Source organism: Dunckerocampus dactyliophorus, chromosome 19 (genome assembly GCF_027744805.1).
Source record: "Dunckerocampus dactyliophorus isolate RoL2022-P2 chromosome 19, RoL_Ddac_1.1, whole genome shotgun sequence".
In the NCBI taxonomy this organism is placed as follows: domain Eukaryota; kingdom Metazoa; phylum Chordata; class Actinopteri; order Syngnathiformes; family Syngnathidae; genus Dunckerocampus; species Dunckerocampus dactyliophorus.
The window spans coordinates 1,479,652-1,504,608 of NC_072837.1; the positions used below are offsets into that span (position 1 = coordinate 1,479,652).

The 24,957-nt window shown below is 41.0% G+C and overlaps 1 protein-coding gene across 2 annotated transcripts in view; it reads left to right on the forward strand.

The window, feature by feature from the left end:
- esrrgb (estrogen-related receptor gamma b) overlaps positions 1 to 24,957 on the forward strand; it is a 50,665-nt gene that overhangs the window by 14,825 nt on the left and 10,883 nt on the right. For both annotated transcript variants that reach the window (XM_054762580.1, XM_054762583.1), the window contains 4 exons: positions 10,536 to 10,954; positions 13,855 to 13,971; positions 20,096 to 20,206; positions 20,405 to 20,566. In XM_054762580.1, coding sequence (XP_054618555.1) covers positions 10,536 to 10,954; positions 13,855 to 13,971; positions 20,096 to 20,206; positions 20,405 to 20,566 — 809 coding nt within the window. The remainder of the gene's footprint in view (positions 1 to 10,535; positions 10,955 to 13,854; positions 13,972 to 20,095; positions 20,207 to 20,404; positions 20,567 to 24,957) is intronic.

Here is a 24,957-nt window from a genome sequence, read left to right on the forward strand (position 1 = left end):
TCAAAAACAATTCCAGTTTTTCACATTTAGTTGCAATGATTATTTAAAGTTTTTGTGGTGTTTCAGATGGAGTACTTCACTCAGGAGATGTTTGAGAATAATAACTTGCTTTGAAGTTTTTTTACACACTGTCAAATCCAATAGTACTCTCAACTCACATGAACAAGTACAACAAACTTATTCTTTAAAAAAAGTTCATCTCACTCGGGTGTACCAAGTAAAACGTAAACGTCTGTTGTGGTCAACTACAAATGTTAAGTTTCCATTTACGTGTTTTTTTCAAGGCAATCGGTGGTTAACGACTGGATTTTACAAGGCAGCATAGTATGGTTAGCTAGGGCACTCATGAATGCACACCACGTTTAAGTAGTACTTCCAAAACTGGGTTTTTATTATCTAGTAGCAGTTTTCTGTGTTTTCATGCGCTCAAAAGGTTTAGATTAAAAAATGAAACACGACTTTAAACTGAGCTGCTCATTGGCCGAGGCCATAGAACAGCATCGAATACACACCTGTTGCCTTTATCGGGGTGCGTGTAGGTTCAACTCAAGCTTCATTGCAAAATGAGTCAGGAGTCTGTGTTGGCATACATGTGTACATCTGTGACTTGCTGCAGTGCATCATGCTGGCCTTTCCAAAATATTAAAAACACTTGTCAAGTACAAAACAATTGACCTCATAGAGTCGAGCATTACCGTGCATTTGGCACAGAGGCGTGCCACACAAGTGTACCTAATGTTGTGGCCAGTCAATGTCCATAATAGCTCATTTGTGATGTCTCAGGAGATTGTCTCTGTTAATTTTGGAGGGTAGCAGTTTTTTAAAAAAAACAAAAAAAAAAATGGTGCTAATACCTGATAAAAAACACACAAGTATGAATACACACATTTGTAGTATACTTTTAATATCCACTCATATTGTGAATGTACTGTACACTAGTAGGACACAGCACAAGTACATGGAGTGTAATCTACAGGAAAAAGTATTCTATTATATACAAAAGCCTAAAGTAGACGTACTTACATGCTCACGTAACCCACAGATGGGAAACTTGAGCTAAATGTCTCCAAGTATAAGACGACACAAAGTACAGCAAAGCACGCAAATACGCAGCACCTTTCATATTAGCTGAGCTGTTTCCCCAAACTGATGTGAGAGAACATTATTGTCACGTCGCGTAATTTGATAGACATGCAAGATTGATACAACTACGTTTTGAAAATATTTCCACAGAAACACTAGAATATTCCCATCAATTCATTTGTTTGGAATTATTCATTTCTTTCATTGTATTAATCTGGTGGTTTTTTTCTTTTTATCATACCATTTCTTTATTTATTACGATATATATGACGCAAATATGTAACAATTTGGACATCATTTCACTGGCATTCTTGCAAAAGCAGCACATGAAGCCGCTTTCAAAATATTTCCACAGAAACACTTGAATATTGTCATCAATTCATTTATTTAAAATATTTTTTTTATATCTGGTGTTTTTTTGGTGTTGTTTTTTCTTTTTATCATGCCATTTATTTATTTATGTATTTATTTACATTATGTATGATGCAAAGATGGGATTATTTGGACATCATTTCACAACACTTGATTATTCTCATCAATTCATTCATTTGAAATCATTCAAGTATTTATAGAAATATATCTACAAAATTCTGGTGTTTTTTTGGTTAGGTTTTTTCTTTTATTTATTTACTTATTACATGATATATGATGCAAAAATGTGACAATTTGGACCTCATCTCACTGCCATTCTTGCAAAAAGTAGCCCATAAAGCCAACTGACGTGAACAGAAGCCGCTTTCAAAATAATTCCACAGGAACACTTGAATATTCTCACCAATTCATTTCTTTTAAATTGTTCATTTATTTTAAATATTTTTTGTAAAAACAAAATTGGTGTTTTTTTTTCTTGTTGTTTCCTTTTTACCATGACATTGCTTTATTTCTTTTTGACATGATATTTGATGCAAAGATGTGACACCTTTGGCATCATTTCACTTGCGAAAAGCAGCCCGCAACGCCACTTGACAGGAACAGAAGCCGTTTTAAAAACATTTCTGCAAAAACGCTTTTGTTTACATGTTTTCATTATTTTCAATATTTTCTAAAAATCAGTTTGTTGTGTTTTTCTTTTGAATATGACATATTTGTTGATGATCAAAGATGTGACCATTTTGGCATCGTTTCACTGCCATTCCTGCAGAAAGTAGCCCATAATTTCATCTCCATACTGTATTCCCATAGGGGCCGTCATCGCAAGCGGTAGCACTCACACACACACACACACACACACACGATACCAAAGTATCTCTCTCACACACACACACACACACACACGATACCAAAGTATCTCTCTCACACACACACACACACACACACACACACACACACACAGCGAGCTGGCTTCTAAATTTAGTGGCGTGGTATGATGGTGACACGTCAGTGTGTCTGTGCAGAGAAACACCATGTTGTCGTATGATGTTGAATTATTGCACATGCTGTCGTCATTATGCTTACCACCGACTAAACACACATCTTTTCACCTCCAAAAAAGCTATTTTTAATTGACGGTTTGCCTCCTTGTACTTTTTAATTTAGTATGTAAGTTCTTTTACTGTCTGCTGTTGAATTTGCCACCAAAAGGTTTCTAATTCATGTTATATTAATACAGAAAATGGCTTCATTGCAACACATTGTGGACTAAATGAGTAATAGTTGTATGCTTCATGCACCAATGCCTTGCTCAAGGGCACACCAGTGTCCTAAGATGTTTTTCCTGCAAACAATCCCAACTTTCCACCTCTTTAGACATTTTTCCTAATCTTTATCTGCACAGGATCCACCACTTCCTCCCAGTGGTCACCTTTAAATCCGAGCCAACTTTATTCATTCATCTCATAAAACGTGACAGCCGAGGGTAAGGCATGCTAGAAAAATAGTACATCAGGTCAAGATATGGCTGGAATAAGAAATACTTCGCTCAGATGAAATCTAATCTAACTTCATTCATCGTATGAAATGTTACAGGCAAGAGTAAAAAATGTTAAGGAAAAAAATGAAATAGTTGAAGGTCAAATAAGCAAATATAGTAATAATAATAATAATAATAATAATAATAATAATATTGCAAAAGTGAGTTCCTAAAATTAGCTCAAATCAAATCAAACTTTATTGATCCCATAAAAAGTTAGAAAACATTGTAAAATAAATAAAGTGTAAAGTGTAAGTCCAAAAAAAGAAGATAATACTACAAAATGTGCACGTATTGGTTCCTAAAATTAGCTGAGATGAAATGAAATCCAGCTTCATTGAGCAGACGTAGCCGAGCGTAAGTCTTGTGAAAATAACATACAAAGTACTTGTAAAGTAAAAAAGTATATATATATATATATATATATATATATATATATATATATATATATATATATATATATATATATATATAATCACAATAATAGTCATAATTCCATTGAATAAAAACCGTAGCAGTCATGTAAAAGCTTACGGCCAACAGGAAGTCATGTATAACAAGGAAGAATGTGTAGTATAAAAATAGTAATGCATTCATAAACAGAAAAACAAATGAATAATAACAGCAGTCCGGCAGAGAGTTCACATTATAATAATAGTTTGTTATGTTAAAAATGGTATATGAATTGCAATCCATTTTTATCAATAGAATAAAGTACATTTCCTTTTTCCGCCAGCACTCAGCACAACACACTTCAACAGTTTTGCATGCTGACGTGTGTGTGTGTGTGTGCGTGCATGTGTGTGTGTGTGTGTGTGTGTGTGTGAGACAGCATCACACGAGGAATAACTTCATCACATGTCACGACCCCCCCATGTAGTGTAGATATCTCCTGCAGGGAGTGTGTGTGAAGGACTCATGAGGATGGATGGATGGATGGATGGATGGATGGATGGATGGATGGATGGATGGATGGATGAGGTGTGCAGCCACTGTGCAAGAACACTTAAACACAAAGGCCGCCTCCTCCTCCTCCTCCTCAATCAGTTTATTTTATTGATCAAGCCACAAACAGGAAGCGGTGCATGTCATCGCCGAGGGCCGCCGTGTTCCATTTCTGCCGGACGGGACGTCTTGAGTCCTCCTTTGCGTTGCGTCCGCGTGAGGTGAGGCCGTGCGCTAACAGCGTTAGCTCCATGCAAAGTTGGCTCATTTGCACATTTGTTCTTGAACCGGGGGGGGGGACAACCTGTGCATGGACAGGAGTGTGATGATGGCTGCGATGCTGTGGCGGCAAAGAGGAAGAAGACGCAGACGTTTGAAGGTTACGTTTCCAGGCGGTAATTGAAATGCAAAATAACGCCAGAGGATCGATGTCCATCTCTGTTTATTTATGAAATCAATATGGTAACTGTCCCTCATGAGATCCCCCCCCTCTCCACCACCACCTCACTCTTCATTCCCAATGACGGCTTAAGTCGCCGCTCGTTTATTCTCCCCCACCACCACCACCACCACGCTACTGTGTGTCTTTTTAAAAGGCAGTTAGGGGGTGTGTTTGACTTTGCAGGGAGAACAGGACGCCTATTAGACAGGACAGGAGGGTGGGGGTTGGGGGGTTGATACTCCAGGTGAGGAGACATCATCCATGTGGGAAATCTATGCATGCATGTCCCCTCATAGCGATGACATTGAAGAGGCTGTACGCTGGACGTCTCGTCTAGCTATATCAAGGGTGTCCAAAGTGCGGCCCGGGGGGGCCATTTGCAGTCCGTGGCACATTCTAAAAATATAATTTAACAAGAAAACCAAAAAAAAATGCAAAAAAAATGGCAAATCAGCAGTAATTTTACAAGCATAAAGTCAAAATATTAAAAGAGAAAGTTGTAATCTAACGAAAAAGTCGTAATTTTACGAGAATGACATTGTAATATTGGGAGGAAAATACTTTAGTAACATAAAGTTGAAATATTAAAGAAAAATACTTTTTTTTAATGTTGCAATATAATGAGAAACAAACTAACAAAGTTGGTGTTTTTGGAAAATGAGGTTGCGGAAAAAAGTTCCAAGAATAAAGTTGAATTGTTATGGAATAAGGTCAGAATTCCGAGATGAACATTTACCAGAAGAAAGTTGAAACTGGAAAAAAAAACAGCAGAAATGGGAAAAACAGCTGTCATTTTACGGGAATAAAGTCAAAATATTACGAGGAAAAACTTGTACTCTAAGGAGGAAAAAGTAAAACAAAAAAAAACAAAAATAAACTTGTAATATTACAGGGAAAAATAATCTCATTTTAGTAGCATAGATCACAGAAATATGAAAGAAAAAATATGTCATTTTTTAGAAGCTGTAACATGACGAGAAACACAACAAAATAGCGAATGAAGTTGTCATTTTTGGAAAATTGGGTTGGAAAAAAGTTACAATGTCAGAAGAATAGAAAGTGTAAATGTTGTGGGAATGAAGTCAGAAGTGTGAGAAGAACATTTGCAACACCAAAGTTGAAATAGTTGGAAGTCAAAAAAAAAAAGCTGTCACTTTATGGGAATAAAGTCAAAATATTATGAAGAAAAATGTATCATTTCAGTCATTTTAGTAGCATGGATTTGAAATAGCCAAAAAAATAAAAAGTATTTTTTCGATGTCGTAATATGATGAGAAACAAAACAAAACAAAAGTTGTAACTTTTGGAAAATTAGGTTGGGGAAAATGTTGTTTTGTGGAAATAACGTCAAAATATGATGTGAATAAAGTCATCATATTTGGAAAAGAACATTTACAAAGATGGCAAAAATGGGGGAACTAGAGCAAAGCCTGAAGTTGATATTAATGTAATTAGGGCGCCCCCTATGGGTTGTGCTCCAAATTGCTTTGGAAGACATGCTAGCTACACGTACTACAGATATCAGTTATAATCATCCTTCAAACACCTGCAAGTTGCAGTGGGCGCTTTGCAGAGCTGCGCTCCTTCCTGACTGTGTGGCCAGCATGCAGTTTGACATATGGGAGTTCGGAACAGCGCCGCCATGTGGTGGATTTGTTCAGAACAGCACAGGAAACACAGTCGAGGTGCAAGTTTTGGCAAATTTTGGTTGAGGACTAGAAGGGTTAGATTACACCAGGGGCGTCCAAACCTTTTCCACTGAGGGCCACTACTGGAAAATGAAAGGATGCGGGGGCCACTTTGGTGTTTTATGTTTTGTCAACCAGCCCGTCTGAGACGTTTTCTGTATTTTAAGAAAAAACAGCCCATGATGATGTTTTTTTGTTTTTGCTGCTGTTTTTTTTTTCAATTTTATAAATATTTCAACTTTTTGCTTGTAATCTTTTTTCCCGGAATGCGACTTTAATCCCATACACTATTATTTGTATTTCATTTCCTGATATTTGAACTTTTATCCAACCTCATTTTCCAAAAATTGGACCTTATTTGTTTTTCATGATATTATCAACTTAACTTCTGTGATATTTCAACTTCTTGCTTCTAAAACATGACGGCTTTGTTCCAGTAAAAGTACAACTTTGTCAACTTTTTTCAACAACAACGACTTGCTTTCTCCTAATATTATGACTTTAATTCTCAAATATTTTGTCTTTGTTTTCATAAAATGACCGCTCCTTTTTTCCTTTTATGTTGTTTTTATTTTTATTTTTTTGTTTTCTTGTTTAATTGTATTTCCAGAATGTGTTGAGCTCCAGTAAATATATAAATATACAGCCCCGGGCCCCAAACGGCCCCCGGGTTGCACTTTGGTCACTTCTGGCTTCCACAAACACACAGCAGCGCACGCAGTGCACGTGGCATCCTTATGTTGTCATGGCAACGTCTACTATCAACTTCAGTTATGCAACAGAGCTACTCTGTGAGGTTCGCTTCACGTTTGTAGTTGTTGCTCATATTTTTTCATACTTCTTGCTTGTTTGCCGTGCCCCCCTGCTGCCCACGTTTAGTCTGTAAATCCACTGAAGGGACAGTGCCCCCCCATCACCGCCCCAAGCCACTCCACCCAAACAATGGCAGTCGATCACGGAAAGATGAATGAAGTCATTTCATGCATGGCTCCTTGCCGCTTCCATGTTCAACACCGTGATTTACCTTGTCCCCCATCACACATGACCCCCCCCCAATATTGCCCACCACATGTTTACGCTTGCACACTTCCACATGTCCGAAAAGGAGTCATTCGGCAGCTTCCCGATTACCTTTTTTCATGGGAAAGATATGTTTTAACTTATTCAACACCAAAGACGGAGTTAGACGTTTTTATAAACCCAACAACGTATTTATACGTCTTTTTAGGTTTTTTTGCCCGAGAGGCTGAAAGAGGCGATGACGCAACTCCCCACTCATGTATTTAGCTTTAGAGCATCTTTAAGCCATAAAAACGGCCACTAGTTGGCAGATGTGCATTTGATAAGAGCTCAGCAGAGATCATGTGGACGAAAGAAACACACATGACAGGAGGAGGAAGTGGACCTAGGTTCATGTTTCTATATGACCATACAACACAATGTTCTAGGTTCATGTTTCTATATGACCATACAACACAATGTTCTAGGTTCATGTTTCTATATGACCATACAACACAATGTTCTAGGTTCATGTTTCTATATGACCATACAACACAATGTTCTAGGTTCATGTTTCTATATGACCATACAACACAATGTTCTAGGTTCATGTTTCTATATGACCATACAACACAATGTTCTAGGTTCATGTTTCTATATGACCATACAACACAATGTTCTAGGTTCATGTTTCTATATGACCATACAACACAATGTTCTAGGTTCATGTTTCTATATGACCATACAACACAATGTTCTAGGTGCCTTGAAAGATCAGTCCAAATGGTCTAAAATGGCCGCTACTGATGGGGTTGAATTTTGAAAAATGGCTGGGATTGAATGAGTTAATAACGTTTTAAAAACAACCACATTTTCCTCTAATTGGCAGCTCAGTTCGACAGATTCCCAAATTAAAAAAAACAACATTCCCGGTTACGCTGTTGCTAATTGTGGCGTGAACTACTTTTTATTAAACACACGCGACGATGTACAATCCCATCGGGAATCCCCCCCCCCCTTCTGTAATGATGCATTACGGCACGGCTCCCTCCAAGAAAACAAACCCTGCAATCGACCAAAGCGGCCCCGCTGTTTTAATGCGACTTCCTGCAAATCTTTTATTAACCACTGCCTGCAGAATGAAGCACGCCGTCGTATCGCTCCATCTATGTTAAGAGCCTGATTAAAAATGCAGAAGGACCCATAAAAGCAGTTTAAAAAAAAGAAATCTGAAACAGGAAGCTGAGGATGAGTAGATATGATCAGGTCGCACAAGTTCAGCTCTTATTTAAAGACTGTACACATGCAAAGAATGAAAAGAACGAAAACTGCTGTAATATTGTGACAACAACACTCATCATAGAGTAGAGTAAAGTTGCTGAAAACAATTATTAGCACAGAAGACTCAATATTCTGGGAATAAAGTTGCATTGCTACAAGAGAAAATTCATTTCGTATGAGAAAAAAATCATAACGTTGTGAATAAAGTTAGGTCAAGAGAATAAAGTCTGAATTTTCCAGGGAGACAAAAAATGTCTGAGATAAAACACGGTGATATTGTCAGAATAAAGTTGTAATGTTACAAGAAAAAAATCAGAATATTAGCAGAAAATAGTTTTAATGTTGCAAGATTCAACTTGTATGCTTCGGAACAGCAGTCTTAATGTAACGTCATGTCTTCACAGTCAAGTTGAGACTAGAAAAAAAAGTCCAAATCTTATACTCCTGACATTAAAGACCTGATGAAACTGTCACAAGGTCTTGTGTAACTTTTTCCCCACTCCATTTAAACCCTTTCTTAACTTCAGCAGAAATAAGTTTGAGGCTAACTGGTTAGCTTGCTAGCTTGTTAGGGTGCCGTCAAGAGTCCCTGTAGCATAACAGTCATGCAGTCCGGTGTAAACAATGAGTAATAGGAGAGTAACGGTGACTGCAGGGATGTTATTTCATGTCTAAAAATGGTAAAAACCACATTTAGAAAGTCATAAACAGGTTAACCACGATAACCGAGGGACGACTGTTTTTGTAAAATTGGATAAAGTGCACAGTAGTACTTCTTGAAGACTAGTGATGTGCGGATCGATACTGAAATATCACTGCTTCTGATACCAGTTCTTCGTGCTCTAAAACCGATTCTCAAATCAAAATATGGATGCTTTCGATCCTTTAGTCGTTTGAGGTAATGTTTGTCTGAACAACGTCTCATCTGTTGAGGGGATGACCGATCATAAACGGAGCCAGGCTAACTGGTTGGCTTGCTAGCTTGTTCGGGTGTTAGTTTGCTGGCTAGCGGCCGTCTAGAGTCCCTGTAGTATAACAGTCTTGCACTCCGGTGTAAGCAATGAATAATAGGAGGTGTTATTCATGTCTACGGGGCTCTAATAATGGTAAAAAGGCATAAACAGGTTTTCTATGCTGTAATACGAAAATATTCAATTTTTTAACATTGAATCCTGTTTCGCGGACATTCATTTATCTGGGTGGGGTCCGGAACCAATTAAACGCAATAAACGAGGGACGACTATAATGTAAAATTAACTGTATTTACTTATTTTTTTGATGATACTCACGTAATACTTTTGGACTTTTTAGTCATTTTGTTTTAACTAATTTCATATTCTGTCTTTATTCCAGTGAAATGACGGCTCTTCTATTCTACTGAAATGGTTCTCACACAAATGAACGTTATTCTTTTAGCTCCAACAGCATTCAAGAAATAAACGTGTACGTCGACTGATTAGAAATATGCTTGTCGTTTATCATGTGTAGTTTAACCCCCTGTAAGATCCTGTTATCCTCCTCATCCTCCCAAACCCCGTGCTTGCGTCCAAGGAGCTATTGATTAGGTCACATGTTACCCACGCTCTCCGGTACGTGAGGCTAACGCTCTCCACGGCCATTAAAACCCTCTGAAGTTTCATTGCTTCATTTCCTTCTGGCCGTCGACCAATTGCGTTGTTTGCGAGAAGTGTGTGTGTCGGGGGGGCGGCGTCATTAGTTAGTGTTTTTTTCTCAGGCAGACGTAAGTGAGTGAGTGCAGTATATCACGTCGCATTGCCACGTGCTAATGCTGGTGACGGTAACGTCGTCTATCAAGCCCGGCGCTCCCGTCACGGCTGATGAATTTCCTGCAGAGTGATGAAGCCATGATGGCACTAGCTACAGCCTGTCAGGCGTGATCCCAGCATTCTTTAGCCGTGTTGATTGCGTAAAGATGCACCATTTATTTGACTGTTTTCTAAAATGACATAAAAGTGAGGAATTTTCAGGAAAAAGATGCTAGTGCTAGTCCAGGCTGGTCCCACACGCACTGAGGATTGAATGGTTTTAAATTGTCACTTTAACACCGCGGTGTCCAAAATCCAGCCATTTGTTTTACGTGATTTGGACACTCCAGTGGTTTCAAATTTGTGGTTCATTTTGACACAACTACAGTATGTCTCACGATGAAATGTCCTTTTGTGTCCAGGCTGCTCACTAGAATGCCCTCTGAGGACCGACACCTGTCCTCCAGCTGTGGTTCCTACGTCAAAACCGAGCCCTCCAGCCCGTCATCCTCGCTAGTAGACACCGGCAGTCACCACAGTCCCAGCGGCAACTCGGACGCCAGCGGCGGCTACATCAACGGCGGCGGCGGGGTACGCTCGCACGTCCTGGACTCGCCGCCCATGTTCAACCCGGGCATCCACGGCGGCGGGGCCGCCTGTTTACGCCGCTACGACGACTGCTCCGTCGGACTGGCGGACGAGTCACCCATCAAGTGCGAGTACATGCTCAACGCCATTCCCAAGAGGCTTTGCCTGGTGTGTGGTGACATCGCGTCAGGGTACCACTACGGCGTGGCCTCCTGTGAAGCCTGCAAGGCCTTTTTCAAAAGGACGATACAAGGTAGGTCACACTTCCTCTTTTCGACCTTCTCACATGACATGGTTCTCCAACAGGAGTGTATTTAGACAGGTCGTAAGTGCTCCGAGTCGTCCCTACTGAATATCCGCATACTAAGGAACTCTTCTATTCAGAACCCAGGAACCGCTACGAAGGAGGGACGAGGGTATAACAAGTTTATTGACATGCCTGCAGAGTGGTGCAGTGGTGGTGATGTCTTTTGATCACTCATGATGAATTAGCTGGTTTTAGTTTGTTGGAGGAGAAGTTGGTTGCCGTGGCTACCAAGACTGTATTGTCGACCCCAGACAGCAAACACTATCAGGCTGTAAATAGTGCTCCATGACTTTGTGTCCTCTTCTTCTGCTTCTCCTCCTTTTTGGAGGACAAAATGGACCTAATGCGTCTGTCATTCGTCCCGAGCTGTGGGAGTTTCAGTCAATAACAATCAGTGTTGGGTGACTGTAATTAAGAAGCCGGCGTTCCGTCGGCGGAAAGTCAAGAAAGGAGGCGAGCAAGGTGGGGACGGCGGTCTCTTTGGGGATGGTGAAGGGGGGCTCCCAAGTAGATGGGGGTCCAATTAGAAAGCTGGCCCTCGTGTTGCCGGAGAGGAGGGGGAAAAAAAGAGGAGAAGGGACGCGGAGGAGTCCTCTAAATAAAAGGGACAAGGGACGTTGGTCACTCGCTGAAAGGAGACGGTGCTTTAATGGAATGGTAATCAGGGAGTATGGGGGGGGTCCCGGCCTCGCTAAAGGAGGGGGACAAGGAGAGGTCCAGCCTGAGTGGAGATGAGCGCGTGGATAATAGCGTGGCATAATAATATATCAACATTTAGAGGGAAAATAAGAGAGGTTAAGGGAGGATATTAGAGTGGCTGAAATGTCCTTTGAGGAATAAAGGTGGACGCAAGACCTGATTAACTAAGAGGCTCCACGGCCCTGCCTTTTAAAGGTACGCAATTTAAGACTATTCTGGAAGCTCAATGCAGACCCCCCCCAGCCGCTTCCCATCACACACACGCCCAACAACATTATACACGTCTAAAATGTTTTCTTTTATAACCATAAAATGATTGAGTCAATGTGACCTTTTGCAAGCGGACGGATGTCATTTGAAATACTTTACACTGTATCGACGCCATCAACCTCCTGTATGACCTTTTCGGGGAGGAGTTCCTGTATGAAATTACAAAAAAAGGGGGTAAAGAAAAGTAATATTAAATCATATTTGGTTGCAGAAACTCAAATGACTACAAATAATTGTAATTCTGTGGCTTGAAAACAACAGCTGCTTAAAAGCGTGTGTGAAGTCCGAGTTTGACATGTTGACGACGCATTTCCACACCGCATACCATCACTTTTAAAGAAGGACCTCATGGGGCGGGGGGAAATACTCTTTGACTTTTAACTTTCACCCGGTAAATGTTTCTAAAAACAACATTTTTTATCATGAAAGAAATCAGAATAAAATGACAATAAAATGAAATATTTGACAGTGTTATTAAAGTTGAACAACATGTCAGAAAAGCAAATACAACTTGTATAAAACAAGCATAAGCCTACAGTATACGTGACACATCTTTTTTATTAAGTATGTCGCTTTTTGAACTTTTATAGCAGACTCCCTGTAATATGTGGAACACACAGTAAGTATATTTTATAGATGTTACTCCATTACAGTATTGCATTCAGCTACAAAATATTACATTTTTCATTCATTTCACTAAAATCATAATAGTATTAAAAAGTAATTGTTTTTATTATGAATAATACTTCAAAATATACAGTTGCACTCGATGGATTCAACCCTCATTTATTGTGAACGTTTACAAACGTGCAGCAATTTACTGTAGAAGATGAACAAGTGAAACGTCTCCAGTCGTATGATATTAATTACAGACATAACTATTATCTTATCACCAGGCTTTTTTTAATTGAGCATCTGTTGAAAGTTTGTGCCTTTTGCAAATAAATGCAACATACAACAGAGGTTGCATAAATTCAAGTGCAACTTTGCATTCAAATGAATTTGTTCCAACTCATTCTTGCTTCTACCGCTTTAAGGTGAAGCAAATATGGTTCCTTGCCCCGAAAAGGTAACCTACCAACACAACATGCTGCACAATACAGCAATATTAAGTCTAAAAATGTGTTTGCACTGCACACAAACCCGGCTTGCAAGCAGCGGACAGTTTGATCTGCCAACATCCTGGCTCCACGCCCCGGACCCTGGGCCCCCTTCTCCTAGCATGTGACCCCGCTGGCACTGTACATGCCAGGGATCCTGACAAATGTTGGCACCTTCTCCTTGCCTAACAGTGGGAGGGGGTTGACTGACTCTGTGTGTGTGGTGGGGGGCAGTTTTGGCAGATCTGCAAGCACCAACACCTGGTTTGCTGTTTTTAGCTACCATTAATACATCTCGGGGCTCACGGGACATTGTGTAAACATTCAATCAAGGGATTTGGAGGAGTGTCATTGGATTCTGCAGCTAATGATCCAAAAAAAGACAGACGGCAGATCCTTGGATGCATTTCCATAGAAGTCCGCTAACAGTTTTTCGCTGGTGGCATTATGCAGAGTGCGTCTAACCGCAAAGTCCTTGTGTTGCGCGGAGAGGGCAGCCTTCCCATCATCCTTTAGGAGGGATGGGCTGGAAAAGGGGTCGACGCCGTAATGAAGCCAATTTATCCGTGAATCACAATGGGGGTTGGACTCCGAGGCGGGGCGGCACACGTCCCGTCAAAGTGCCACTAAAGCCTCCTCTCCTTCAGGAGTGTCACAAAGGGTCACCTTTGCACGGCATAATGTAAAAGCCCGCCTGTGCACTGTGATACCCCCACGATATACACTATACTGTACTGTACATTGACTGTCTTTTTTGGGTTGTTTTTTTTTTTGCAGGTAACATCGAGTACAGCTGCCCGGCCACCAATGAATGCGAGATCACCAAAAGGAGACGCAAATCCTGTCAGGCGTGTCGCTTCATGAAATGTCTGAAAGTTGGCATGTTGAAAGAAGGTAAGCACTTATTCTCAGCTGATTTGTGTTTTATTTGCTTTTATTTGGAAATGAAATAAGTAGGGATGTCCGATAATATCGGCCCAAGGATATTATCGGGCCGATATTGGCATAAAAATGTTATATTGGTTGATATCGGTATCGGGCTTTCCCTTCTTAATAATAATAAAGAAAACAGCTGTGTACATAGGCCTGCGGGCTCCCGTACTTGCCGTCATCGAGGCATCCAGCGGCACCAGTACGTGGAAATACTTCCTCACAGTCGGAACTGGTCTTGATATGTTATGTTGATAGTTAGCTTGTAGCGGCACCAGCACCGTTGTCTCTGAGAGTTGGACATTATCGGTTATCGGGGAAAAGGCCAATATCGGTTATCCCTAGTAATAAGGATTTGGAACAGTAGAAAAAAATGGTATCTGCATACGTATGTTAGATAGAAGGCTACTTCCTGCTTCACAGAGAATGACGGCGGCACGATTATTGATTCTGACGTTCATGAATTCCTCTAATAATTGTGGGACAAAGTGTGGCGTGATGTCTTGCGTTGGGTTGTCGGCTAGTATGCAGCTAGCAGGCTACTTCCTGGTTCACAAAGGAGGAGGTAAGACGATAAATGGGAATAGATGGAATTAAATTTGCATTATTATTATTATTATCATTTACATTAATAAAAGTGGGGGGAAAATGCAAAGCAATGTACTTTGTGTGTTGCTATAGCTTGTATGCCGTGCTGGAGTGAAGGCGCGATGTTGGAACCACGATGTGGCGAGGATGACTGTGGTGAAAAGGTGTTTGTTTGTTGTCTGTTAGCTAGCTAGCAGGGCACTTCCTGCTTCACAAAGAATGAAATAAGAGGATAGGTTGGACCATTTTTTTATTTGGCGGGTGTGGGGAACAGTTCTGTCAAAAGATTATTTTAAAAACTTGAAATTCCTCAAATAGCAGTGAAACGATTGTGGAGTTACGTCTGTTGTTCCAGGGGTGTTCCAGTATGTATGTTAGCTAGTCGGCTACTTCCTGCTTCCTGGTGAATGACACTGTCAGGATTCTACCATTTGTTTTCTGGGATGCGGGGCAGTTCCATTGTGTCTCCAAAGGCAAAAATGATTGTTTAGCACCAAATTTAATGAATTCTTCTTTTTTGTGTAATCCTGCTAACAAGCCACCATCAGCGATCAAAACAAGGCCATGTGCCTCAGCAGACGTAAAGCAGTAGTTCCTTTATTGCTGACTTCACCTTCTTAATGAGGACCGCATGGAGGTGCAGGTGGCGCTGACCTGGGGGCGACCCCGGTGACATCATCCCACAAGACTTTTACCTCTCCTCTCAGCGCCGAGCCTGGCGGCGTTTTTTTTTTTTTTTTTTTTGGTGCAGGAAGCCGCTGAGCTGGATCAAGTGTAACAGTACTCTACAGGAGTGCACAGGCAGATCTTTACCCCCCAGGGACGTCTCCCCCATCAACCCATCTCACCTCCTCTATCTCTCTGGGACTGTGGGTGTCTCTCCACCGCTATCCTCTCTCTCTCCGGCTTGCCGTATTGATCCACTAAATGCTTTCTGAACATCCAACTTCACTTCCTGCATGCGTTGTTGAGACCTTTGGGAGTCTGAGGGGAAAAACGAGACAATTTCCTCCATTTTTTTCCTTCCTACAGTCTTTATGCAATCAGATGTCCGAAGTGTGTAACGCTCAACATACCGACAGTCACCTTGCTGAGTTACGACTACTTAGTTGTCCTCTTTGCGCTTCAGTTTAGCGTTCTTCATGCTGGTGTGCTTTAGCCTTTGTGCTAAAACTGTAAAGGGATAGTTGGGACATGACATGACATGAAGTTGTATGACTTCCCCATCAGCAAATACATCAAGAGTGACCAACAGTGAACACGGTTACAGTGTGAGTCAAATGTTCTGCTCCTACTTCATTAAAGAAACTAGTGTTAGGTGAATACATTTTCAGACACGTGTGCTATCTTTTTGCTTCATTTCAATTTTGTGTTCATTTGAGCTGTTAATGCATACAAATACGCGATATATAATCCTCTCCTGTCTTGTATCTTTCTTTCAATAAAATACAGTCAAATTTGGCATATTGGTGATTAATCATGATTAATTAATTTGAAAATGGCAATTAATCAGATTCAAATTTGACATCATTTGACAGCCCTAATTTTAATTATTGTATGTGTTTGTTTTTCATGTTTTTTTTAATAAAGTAGCATTTTTAATAGTGATTGAATTTAGACTTTTTTTGACTGAATTTAGACATATCTGGTGTGTACAGTGTATTTATTCATATTTATTTATTTTAATGCAATTTTTATATGTACCTTTTATTCTGTTAATTGAAGTAAAAAAACCCAAAAGCGTAAAGGAAGCTGACTGTCCCAAGTCTCTTCCATTGTAGCCAATGTGCTTCTTTGTGACGGCACTATGCGCCAACAATATGCAGCTCAGTGATCTCCTTAAGCGTCCAGCAAAGGCCAATAAAAGGTCAGCGAGTCGATGGAAAGAGACGGTAATTACAACTCGCGGAAGGTATGGTGTCACCTCTGCCAGGAGTCTAATAGTAGCACTAATACCGCCTTAGCATTACCGTGTGCTGTTACATATTCTAGCATTTCTATCTTCTCTTTACGTGGTGGCTGGAGCTGCTGCTTCACAGCTTGTCATTTGACTTAGTCTTCCTTTTATTTATGGACTTTCCATTCTAGTTTTGAATTGTACATTTAAATAAAAAAGAAGTTTCATAATAATTTTTTAATGTTTTCATTTCTATCCACTTTGCGTATCGACCTTGCAGTCCAATTTAGCGGTTCTGAATATCCGATGACAGCGTTCCCTAGAATTATTCACGTAAACACAACTTTACATCCAAAATGTTCAATTTTTTGCAACTATTTAGGGGCCATTCATTGTAATCGTGACAGCGTGAATTTTTATATGATCTTCATTCATTCACCCCCTCTTGAACCCATCCATGGACCCCAGGTGAAGAACCCTTTGTCTAGTTAGTCCTGACCGGGCCAATAAAATGTTACCACTTTTTAATCACACACAAGTTTTTTAAATGAGAACTTATTAAAAAATTGTATTTACAGATTTTGTAACAGATACATCAAATTAACATTTGATACCAAAGGTTTCCCACTTTGTTTCTTGTTTGCTACGCACTTCAATAATTGATGACATTTTCAATCCACGCTCCTCTTCTGTGGATTACAGCTGCAACACGCTGATTGAAGTTTGTGATGACATTGCCACACATCTCAGGAGGGATTCTCCGAATTTCCTGACGGATGTTGGTCTTCAGGGCCTCAGTGGTCTCTGGGTTGTTGCAGTACGCACTCTCATTCAGGTATCCCCACAGTATGTGTGGCAACGTCAACAATTTTTGAAAGAGTTCTCATTTCAAAAACTGGTGTATGATTTAAAAGTGGTAACATTTTATTGCCCCCCCCCCCCCGTACAGTATTTGAGTTTTTATGCAATTCACATCCAGAATTTTTATGCATTTATGCATTTTTTATTATTTTTCCATTTTTACCTTAAATGCTGAATTGATTTGTGTATGTTGCTCGCACCCTGTTGTGTTAGCATGTTTAATCACAGTCGCATGTGCCACTTTCACCAGCCGGCTGCTGGCTTTTGTGTTTTCCGAGGCGTGTTTTCGGGTGATTCTCTCGTGTGGCGTTGGATGAATGACTGTTTTGTGCTGTCCCATCACAGGCGGCCGTGGGCTCTCTTTTTTCCTGAGTGAACATGCGATGGCGGGATAGCGTTACAAGCCTTATTTTCCTGCAAAGATTTGCGATATCCAATATCACTGACTGTCGGGTCCCCTTGCCAATCAATAAGATGATATCAGACAGCAATCTATACACTGAGATGACGTCATCACAACGCATAGCGACTGCTAAGATCTTTAAGGCTGCACATGTCAATAAAGTTATTGGATTTGAAAGGGAACCCGGGGTCAGGTGGTCCTATCCTCAACACAGTCAGCCAATGTTTGTGTCCCCGCCGGCTAAGCTCTACTGGGCTTTATGATCAGATCATAACATCGGCACTCCTATTTCACCCGGCAAACATTCTCCATGCTCCTTCACCCTGGTAACCCCCCCCCATCCATATTTTGGCTGCTGCTCTTCATGAAGGGACCGCCACCATAAAACATGGCTGCTTTTAATATGATCTGACCATCCTGACCCCCGTGTGTCGGTAACACTAGGTCTCTTTTCATGTTGCCCACCGCCACATTCTCCCTGGGCTGTGTGTGTGTGGGGGGGTGTATGGGGGTCCGAGTTGTGGAATGTGGCGCTGACGAGGGAGGGTTTCATCCAGCTGTCTTGTTGTGGTCACATTTCTCAGTACTGTTCCATATCACATGAGGAGATAATCCCCACACTGCTTGGATCAGGGCCGGGGCGGTTCAAGTGAGCGACTGAGCTGAGGCTTTCAAATGCTAAACGCTAACAGCGCATGTCTTGAAATTGGTATTGTCTTGTTATTTGTGGCTGAAGAGCATAATCAATTAATTCATATGATAAACGTGAACGGTACACATGTTGAAATGAACATTGTCCTATTATTGTGGCGAGAGAGCCGACATGAATGAGTAGAAATGCTAAATGCTAACCAATGCTAATCAAGCTCAAGCATTGAGCATTCTCTTATTATTTTGGCTGACGACGCTAATCTAATGAATTCATGTGAGAAACACTACGGCACATGTCTTGAAATGAACATTGTCCTATTGTGGCTAGAGAGGCTACATTCATGAATGGACATGCTAAATGCTAACAGTACAAATCATAGAATGAACGTTCTCTTATTGTTGTGGCTAAAGAGGCTAATTCAATTAATAGGTGATGTGGGGTTGCCGTGGCAACAACATAGATGCTAGCCTCCTTATTCCAATCCGGCATGTGCATGAGTTTCTGCGTACTGTGGCTTTAAACGAGACCAAAAAAAAGTAGCATTATCTTTCTGGGCTTCTCCGCTGCCTAACCGACTAATTAAATCCACACATGTTTGGAAAGAACAAGAAGTCTATTTGCAAGCCTTATTGATTACTTTAAGATGTACAAATGTAGCGGCGTGTTAGCAGAGGAGGTGGTGGCAGGCGGAGGGGGGGCTCTCTGGATTTAGCTTCAATCTGCCAGGCATAAAATGATCTCACTGTGTTTGCTGGGAAGAATGAGCTCCCCCGTGGGCGCGCCGGGTAATTAGGTTAGTGGATAGTCGGTGTCAGGAAATTGAAAAGACCATCCTAATCAGATTCTTTTGTTTCCTGGGGAATCGAAGGAATTTATACGAGTCGTGGGGAAACATGTCGCGCGTCAGAATTCCACTTGACCATCTTTAAGTCTGTTTGCTCAACATCCAACGTTACCAGAGGACGTAAGGTGCACGTGACGTGGTCGGCCTCCTCCCACAGATGTGCTCTGCTTTGTATGCTAACTACATTTAAGCCAAATAAGCCCTCTGTGAGCTTACAAAGCTACAAATATAATACGATATGGACCGGGGCCGTCCAAAGTGTTTTGTTTTATTGCACCTGCTAAAAATAGAATTTAACAAGAAAACTGAAAAAAAGTAATAATAATCAACAAAAACAGTCATTTTACAATAACAAAGTGGAACTATTAAAGGGACAGTTGGGATTATTTGACATGAAGTCTGACATCCCCATCAGTAGTGTGTAGTGCATCAACAGAACCCCCCCCCCACTTGGTCCCCTAAGTCCACTTCTGGTCGGATTTTGGTGACGAAGAACATAGTTCCAGGTAGTCGCTGGGGTTCTACGAGTAAGGAGTTTGGCTTCTCGAAACAGTATGCGTTCAAAAGAGTCATACGCTTGCATCACAAAAATATACCCTTGAAAAAATCAGACCTCACAAATCGCTCGGCGTTATATTTGTCTCCCGCCGTATCCCTGCGCACCGTCGCCTGTCCATTCTCGTGTGCGTCATTAATAAAAATGAATTTCTCTTCATAAATGTCTCAGCAGCATGTTGTTTTTTTCACATGATTTTGTTGGAGACATCATCATTGTTCTCTAATATTGATTTCATGTTGATTTATTTGGACTTATTTCAAATATACAGCATGTATATTTTGCAGGTGTTCGTCTGGACCGAGTGCGAGGAGGACGCCAGAAGTACAAACGGCGGATGGACGCGGAGAACGGCGCCTACCTCGGCCTCACCATCCCGCCGCCAGCAAAAAAGCCTTGTAAGTGATTTTATTTTAATATACCTGTATATTACTCATTTATTTATTTTATTCACCGCTACGGAGACTCAGTAATATGGTGTAGTGCAACAGACCTGCACCCCCCCCCATACAAATCATAATGAAAGTGAAGGTGTGTTTGTATTGTAATGTATTTTATCGTTTTGTCATCCACTTCCATGCGTCTCCTTCACTCAGTGACCAAGATCGTGTCCCATCTGTTGGTGGTGGAGCCCGAGAAGATCTACGCAATGCCCGACCCCACCATGCCCGACAGCGACATCAAGGCTTTGACCACGCTGTGTGACTTGGCCGACCGCGAGCTTGTGGTCATCATCGGCTGGGCCAAACATATCCCAGGTGGGTGAGGGAAACGCACCCATTATTATCATCATCAACCAACCCAATCCACTTGATTTATTTATAGCACAAACTAGTAAAACACGAAATAATAAGAAGTAAAAATGGGTTACGAGCTGCTATTTACCGGCAGGCATAGCCGAGGACAGCTATTTGGGGGCTTGTGTAAATGTGGCCATGACTGAAGATGACAATGGCTGTAAACAGCATTAACAACGCTAGCATTAGCAGTGCTCTAGCTAGTCACTGGGAAAACTTTTCAACACATGTAATGGATCTTATTTATTATGCAGTGTAAAACTAAGACAGGAACAACATCAAATTAAAAGCGCTAAATGAATACAGAGCCACCATCCACCAGTACCAGCCTGGACTTTGTTTGTCAGAGAGCTAAAAGGCAGTTGGTTTGTTTTTCTGTGTAAAAGGCATAGGCGGCTAAATACTGGATTGACTGCTAGCACAATGTTGCAGTTTTTTGGGTTGTTTGGCTGAAAGAAGCTGGTGGTAGCAAGTTCTCCTCCTGTCGCTGTGTGAAATATCCTGTTCTGTGTAAAAAGCACGGGTGGATAAATGCCGGTTTGTGATGAATTTATTTCTAGTAGCCCGTTTTTTTAATAGGCAGAAATGACAGTGTGGGAGGATTGTACACAGGATAATTATTATCTGCTCCTGATCTGCACCTCAAGGAAAAAGCTAGTCCCATATTCTAAAATCTAATCAATACAGAGCAGCTGAAACCTTTTGATTTGGCCGGGCGGGGGCGGGAGAGGCGAGGGCTTGGCTCCGCCCCCATGTCAATGTATTCCATTTCAATCCCAGACTTAAAGAAAGCAATCCTCTTTCTTACTTAAGGAGACTACACGGAGCCCGCGGTAAAATTGATTTATTCAGGGCGGGTGGGGGGTGGGGGGTGGGGGGCGACGCTGCTGGATTTGCTCCCAATCCATGTTGACGAATTCTTTAAATAAGACTCTGTTATGCAAATGCTCATCAGTTGAAACAGATGCTTGAGACTTTTTTAGGTGAAATGAAACACATGTTGGACTCAGAGCAGATGCTGCTCATTGATCCAATCAATCACAGCCAATCAGCTCATTAGGGGGGCTGCTTTTGGAGCGCCTCTTTTATTTGCTGGTTTTTTATATAGAAACCACTCACATCACATTAGAAATCCCGTAGGAAGCAGAGTGAAGCTGGATTGGTTGCCATTATAAAATAGTTTAGACAGTACAGGCAAGCGCTCATTTTAACATGCGAGTGTAAAAATAAGTTCATATTCAGGCTAGAAAACAGCAAAGCGCCCTTTTAGCAAATGACAGACGTGTTTTACATTGCAAACCTACGTCGGACTATGAGGGCCACATTGGGGAAAAAGAAGTGAGATTTTGAGAATAAAGTCGTAAATTGCCAAGAGTAAATATTAAAGTCGTAATATTAAAGTGCTACTATGAGGTGTGATGGTGTCAAACGTGTCAGAAGGAAACATTTCAACATTTCCGTTTCCTTTTTCTTCTATGTTATGACTTTACTTGCATCACATTTTGACTTTATTTGACTTTTCTGCTACGTAAATTTCCAAAAAATTGCAGTGGTGTGAAAAAGTCTTTCCTGAGTTTTTATATTTTTTTGCAGTTTTATAAACCCGAACGCCCAATCACAATTGTGTGTTTATATGTCTTTTACATTTTTTTGCGCAAGAGGCAAAAAGAGGTGATGAAGCAAGTGCACAGTAAAAGATGTCACTTGTTCAAGCAGTTTCAAGCCATACAAACGGCCACAAGGTGGCAGGAGTGCAGTTGATAAGTGCTCGGCATGGATCATTTGCATGTATCAACACACTCGACGGTGAGGAGGAAGCGAGAGAGCGTGGAGGAGTGTCGCGTGCACAAGGTTACATGCATTGCATGCATTGTGGGGTCATTTTCTGCACACGCACACACACGTGTGCACACGCACACGCAAAACAATTCGTGTCAAAGTGAAAGTTATGCTTGAAATGTATCCCTTCACAAAAAGCCGTTTTTCTCCCTTTTCTCGTCAGGAACTGATATTTTCCTGAAACGTACCTCCTGTATGTTCTACTGCTCATTACTAAAGAACACAAAAGGTAGAAACAAACTTTTTTTTCTGATGAAAGACGAGAGTGTAATCTTTCTTTTGCTCGGTTCCATGTTTATATAACCACACAACACAATATTCTGTGTATACGTGGTTCTTCTCATTGGCTACGTAGAGGTTATTGATCCAGCTCGTAAAGGAGCCATGTCACTAACCCTCTGGGGACATTTTGTCCATGGGGGGGTGGCTGGCGGCGTGTCACCAAGTCACGATTAAGACAAAAGGGGTCCCTCTGCTTTAAGCGTCCACTCCCACCATTACACCGCTAGCCCGGTGCGCTAATGGCCTTAACGACGAGCTGATAAGAGTCATTACTGTGCATCGCTGTCGTTCATGTAAAAGTCCCCCCGCGTCCATGTCCTTCATCGGGGGCACGTTTGATCATATTTGACAGGAATTTCAGATGTTTGTACCAAATTGAAAAGCAGATATTTACATTATTGCGTTGTTTGTCTTTTAATTCGCCTCACAGTCGCCGTGTCTCTTCACTCACTTCCTACTCCCCCCGATTCCCCCCCGACTCCCTAGGCCCTCTCGCCTCATTATTGCCTCTGTCTTTTTATTAGGCCCATTAGGGCTCTTAGGAGGCCTGTAATGATGGCAAATGAATAGAGAGTGAACTGCTGTCTGTTTTAGTCGCCTTGCAAGCGGCGGCTTTGACGCTTCACTGGCAGTCACTTCATTGTGCCCAACAGACAATTACTCATTCCATTTGGACGCAGAAAAGACGGCTGCACAACCAAATGCCTGTACTGTACTGTCCTGTAAGTATGCAGCCTTAAAATAGTGCATTGCTTCTACGATAAATGCATGAGCGTACTTACTAGCGCGCATGCCTTTTATGGGGCGAGACAAGTCGAAATTGACACCACTCGCCTCCCTGTAAAGGCAGTAAAACCATGTGATTTCTCCTAGCCAATCAGCAAAGAAAGATGATAACCACAATTATATATATCATTATATATAAAAGTATATATTTCTTTTTTTACATGTAATTATGACTATATTATACAGTATATGTAAACACAACACCATCGATGCTGTCCATCATTTTATGAATACTTTATTTGTAACCAACACACACTACTGTTGCTATCTAATAAAAACATCTTCTTTTTATGCAAATAAAATAACAAAGGTATACCCTTCTATGTTTTCGGTTAAATAAAGGGTAAAAACTCTGGTCTTTTTGTAGATAACAAAAGCATGTTGCTATCCAACAACATTTTTATGTATCTCCAATTTTATGATACCAAAAATACTTTATGATGCTTTTCAGATAAAAAAAATACCTAATTGCAACATTTGATCAAAATATTGTAATATACAGGAGTCTAATAAAAAACATGTATCTCTCTGAGGGTTGGGGGGGGTTATTTTGTCTTCATGCAAAAATTGCTTTTCTATGTGTTTCAGTTTTTGAACAAACAATATAGATATACCGGTTTGTTATGGCTCAACAAAAATAGTGTCGTATTGACATATACAGTAGGTGCTGTCCAAATGTCAACTTTTTATTTGTAAACAAAAAATGTTGTAATATTGAAATACTAGTTGTTCAATAAAAACATGCATCTCCCAGTTTGTATTATTATTTATTTTTATATTAAAATAACTTTTCTGTGTGTATTGTCTTTTTTATTAAAAGGAAAACTGATCTCATGTGTACGCAAAATGTTGCCTCCCAGCCTATAATCCCCGCACAACACTCCTCTTTTTGGCACAACAATCATAAACTAGCAAATGGATGTTTGTATCCAGCTGACTGGAATGTTCCGTGGTGATCCAAGTCAGACGTTTTATTTGTTTAACCTTTCTGATTAGCTTTATGAATGTCCTCTTGTTTAAACTTGCAACTCGCTTGGGCTTAGCAAGCATTGATCTCATCTGATTACGCTAAATACTTGGGAAGCTTCGCTGTAAAACTGTCTTTTGGGGGCCAAAGTGTTGAATTCCTGATGCGGCCTGTACAGTATTTACATCCGGTGATCCCCTTTGTGGTCCCACACCCTCATACCCACCCCCCCACCCCGCCCCAACCCGTCCTCCTCCTCCCCCCACTCAGCTAAACGTGTACCGGATGTCCTCCATCAGCTGTCTGTTTGTCAGATCATAGGCTGGGATCGATGCCCCTTTCGCATTTGGTGGACTGATTACAATCTACTAATCAATGGCAACCGACCGCCCCCCCCACCTCCAAACGCTCTCTGGTTGTGTGTGCCGCGTCGTTTCTCTATTTGCTTGATAAGAAACGTCGCAGGAGCCTCTTTTAA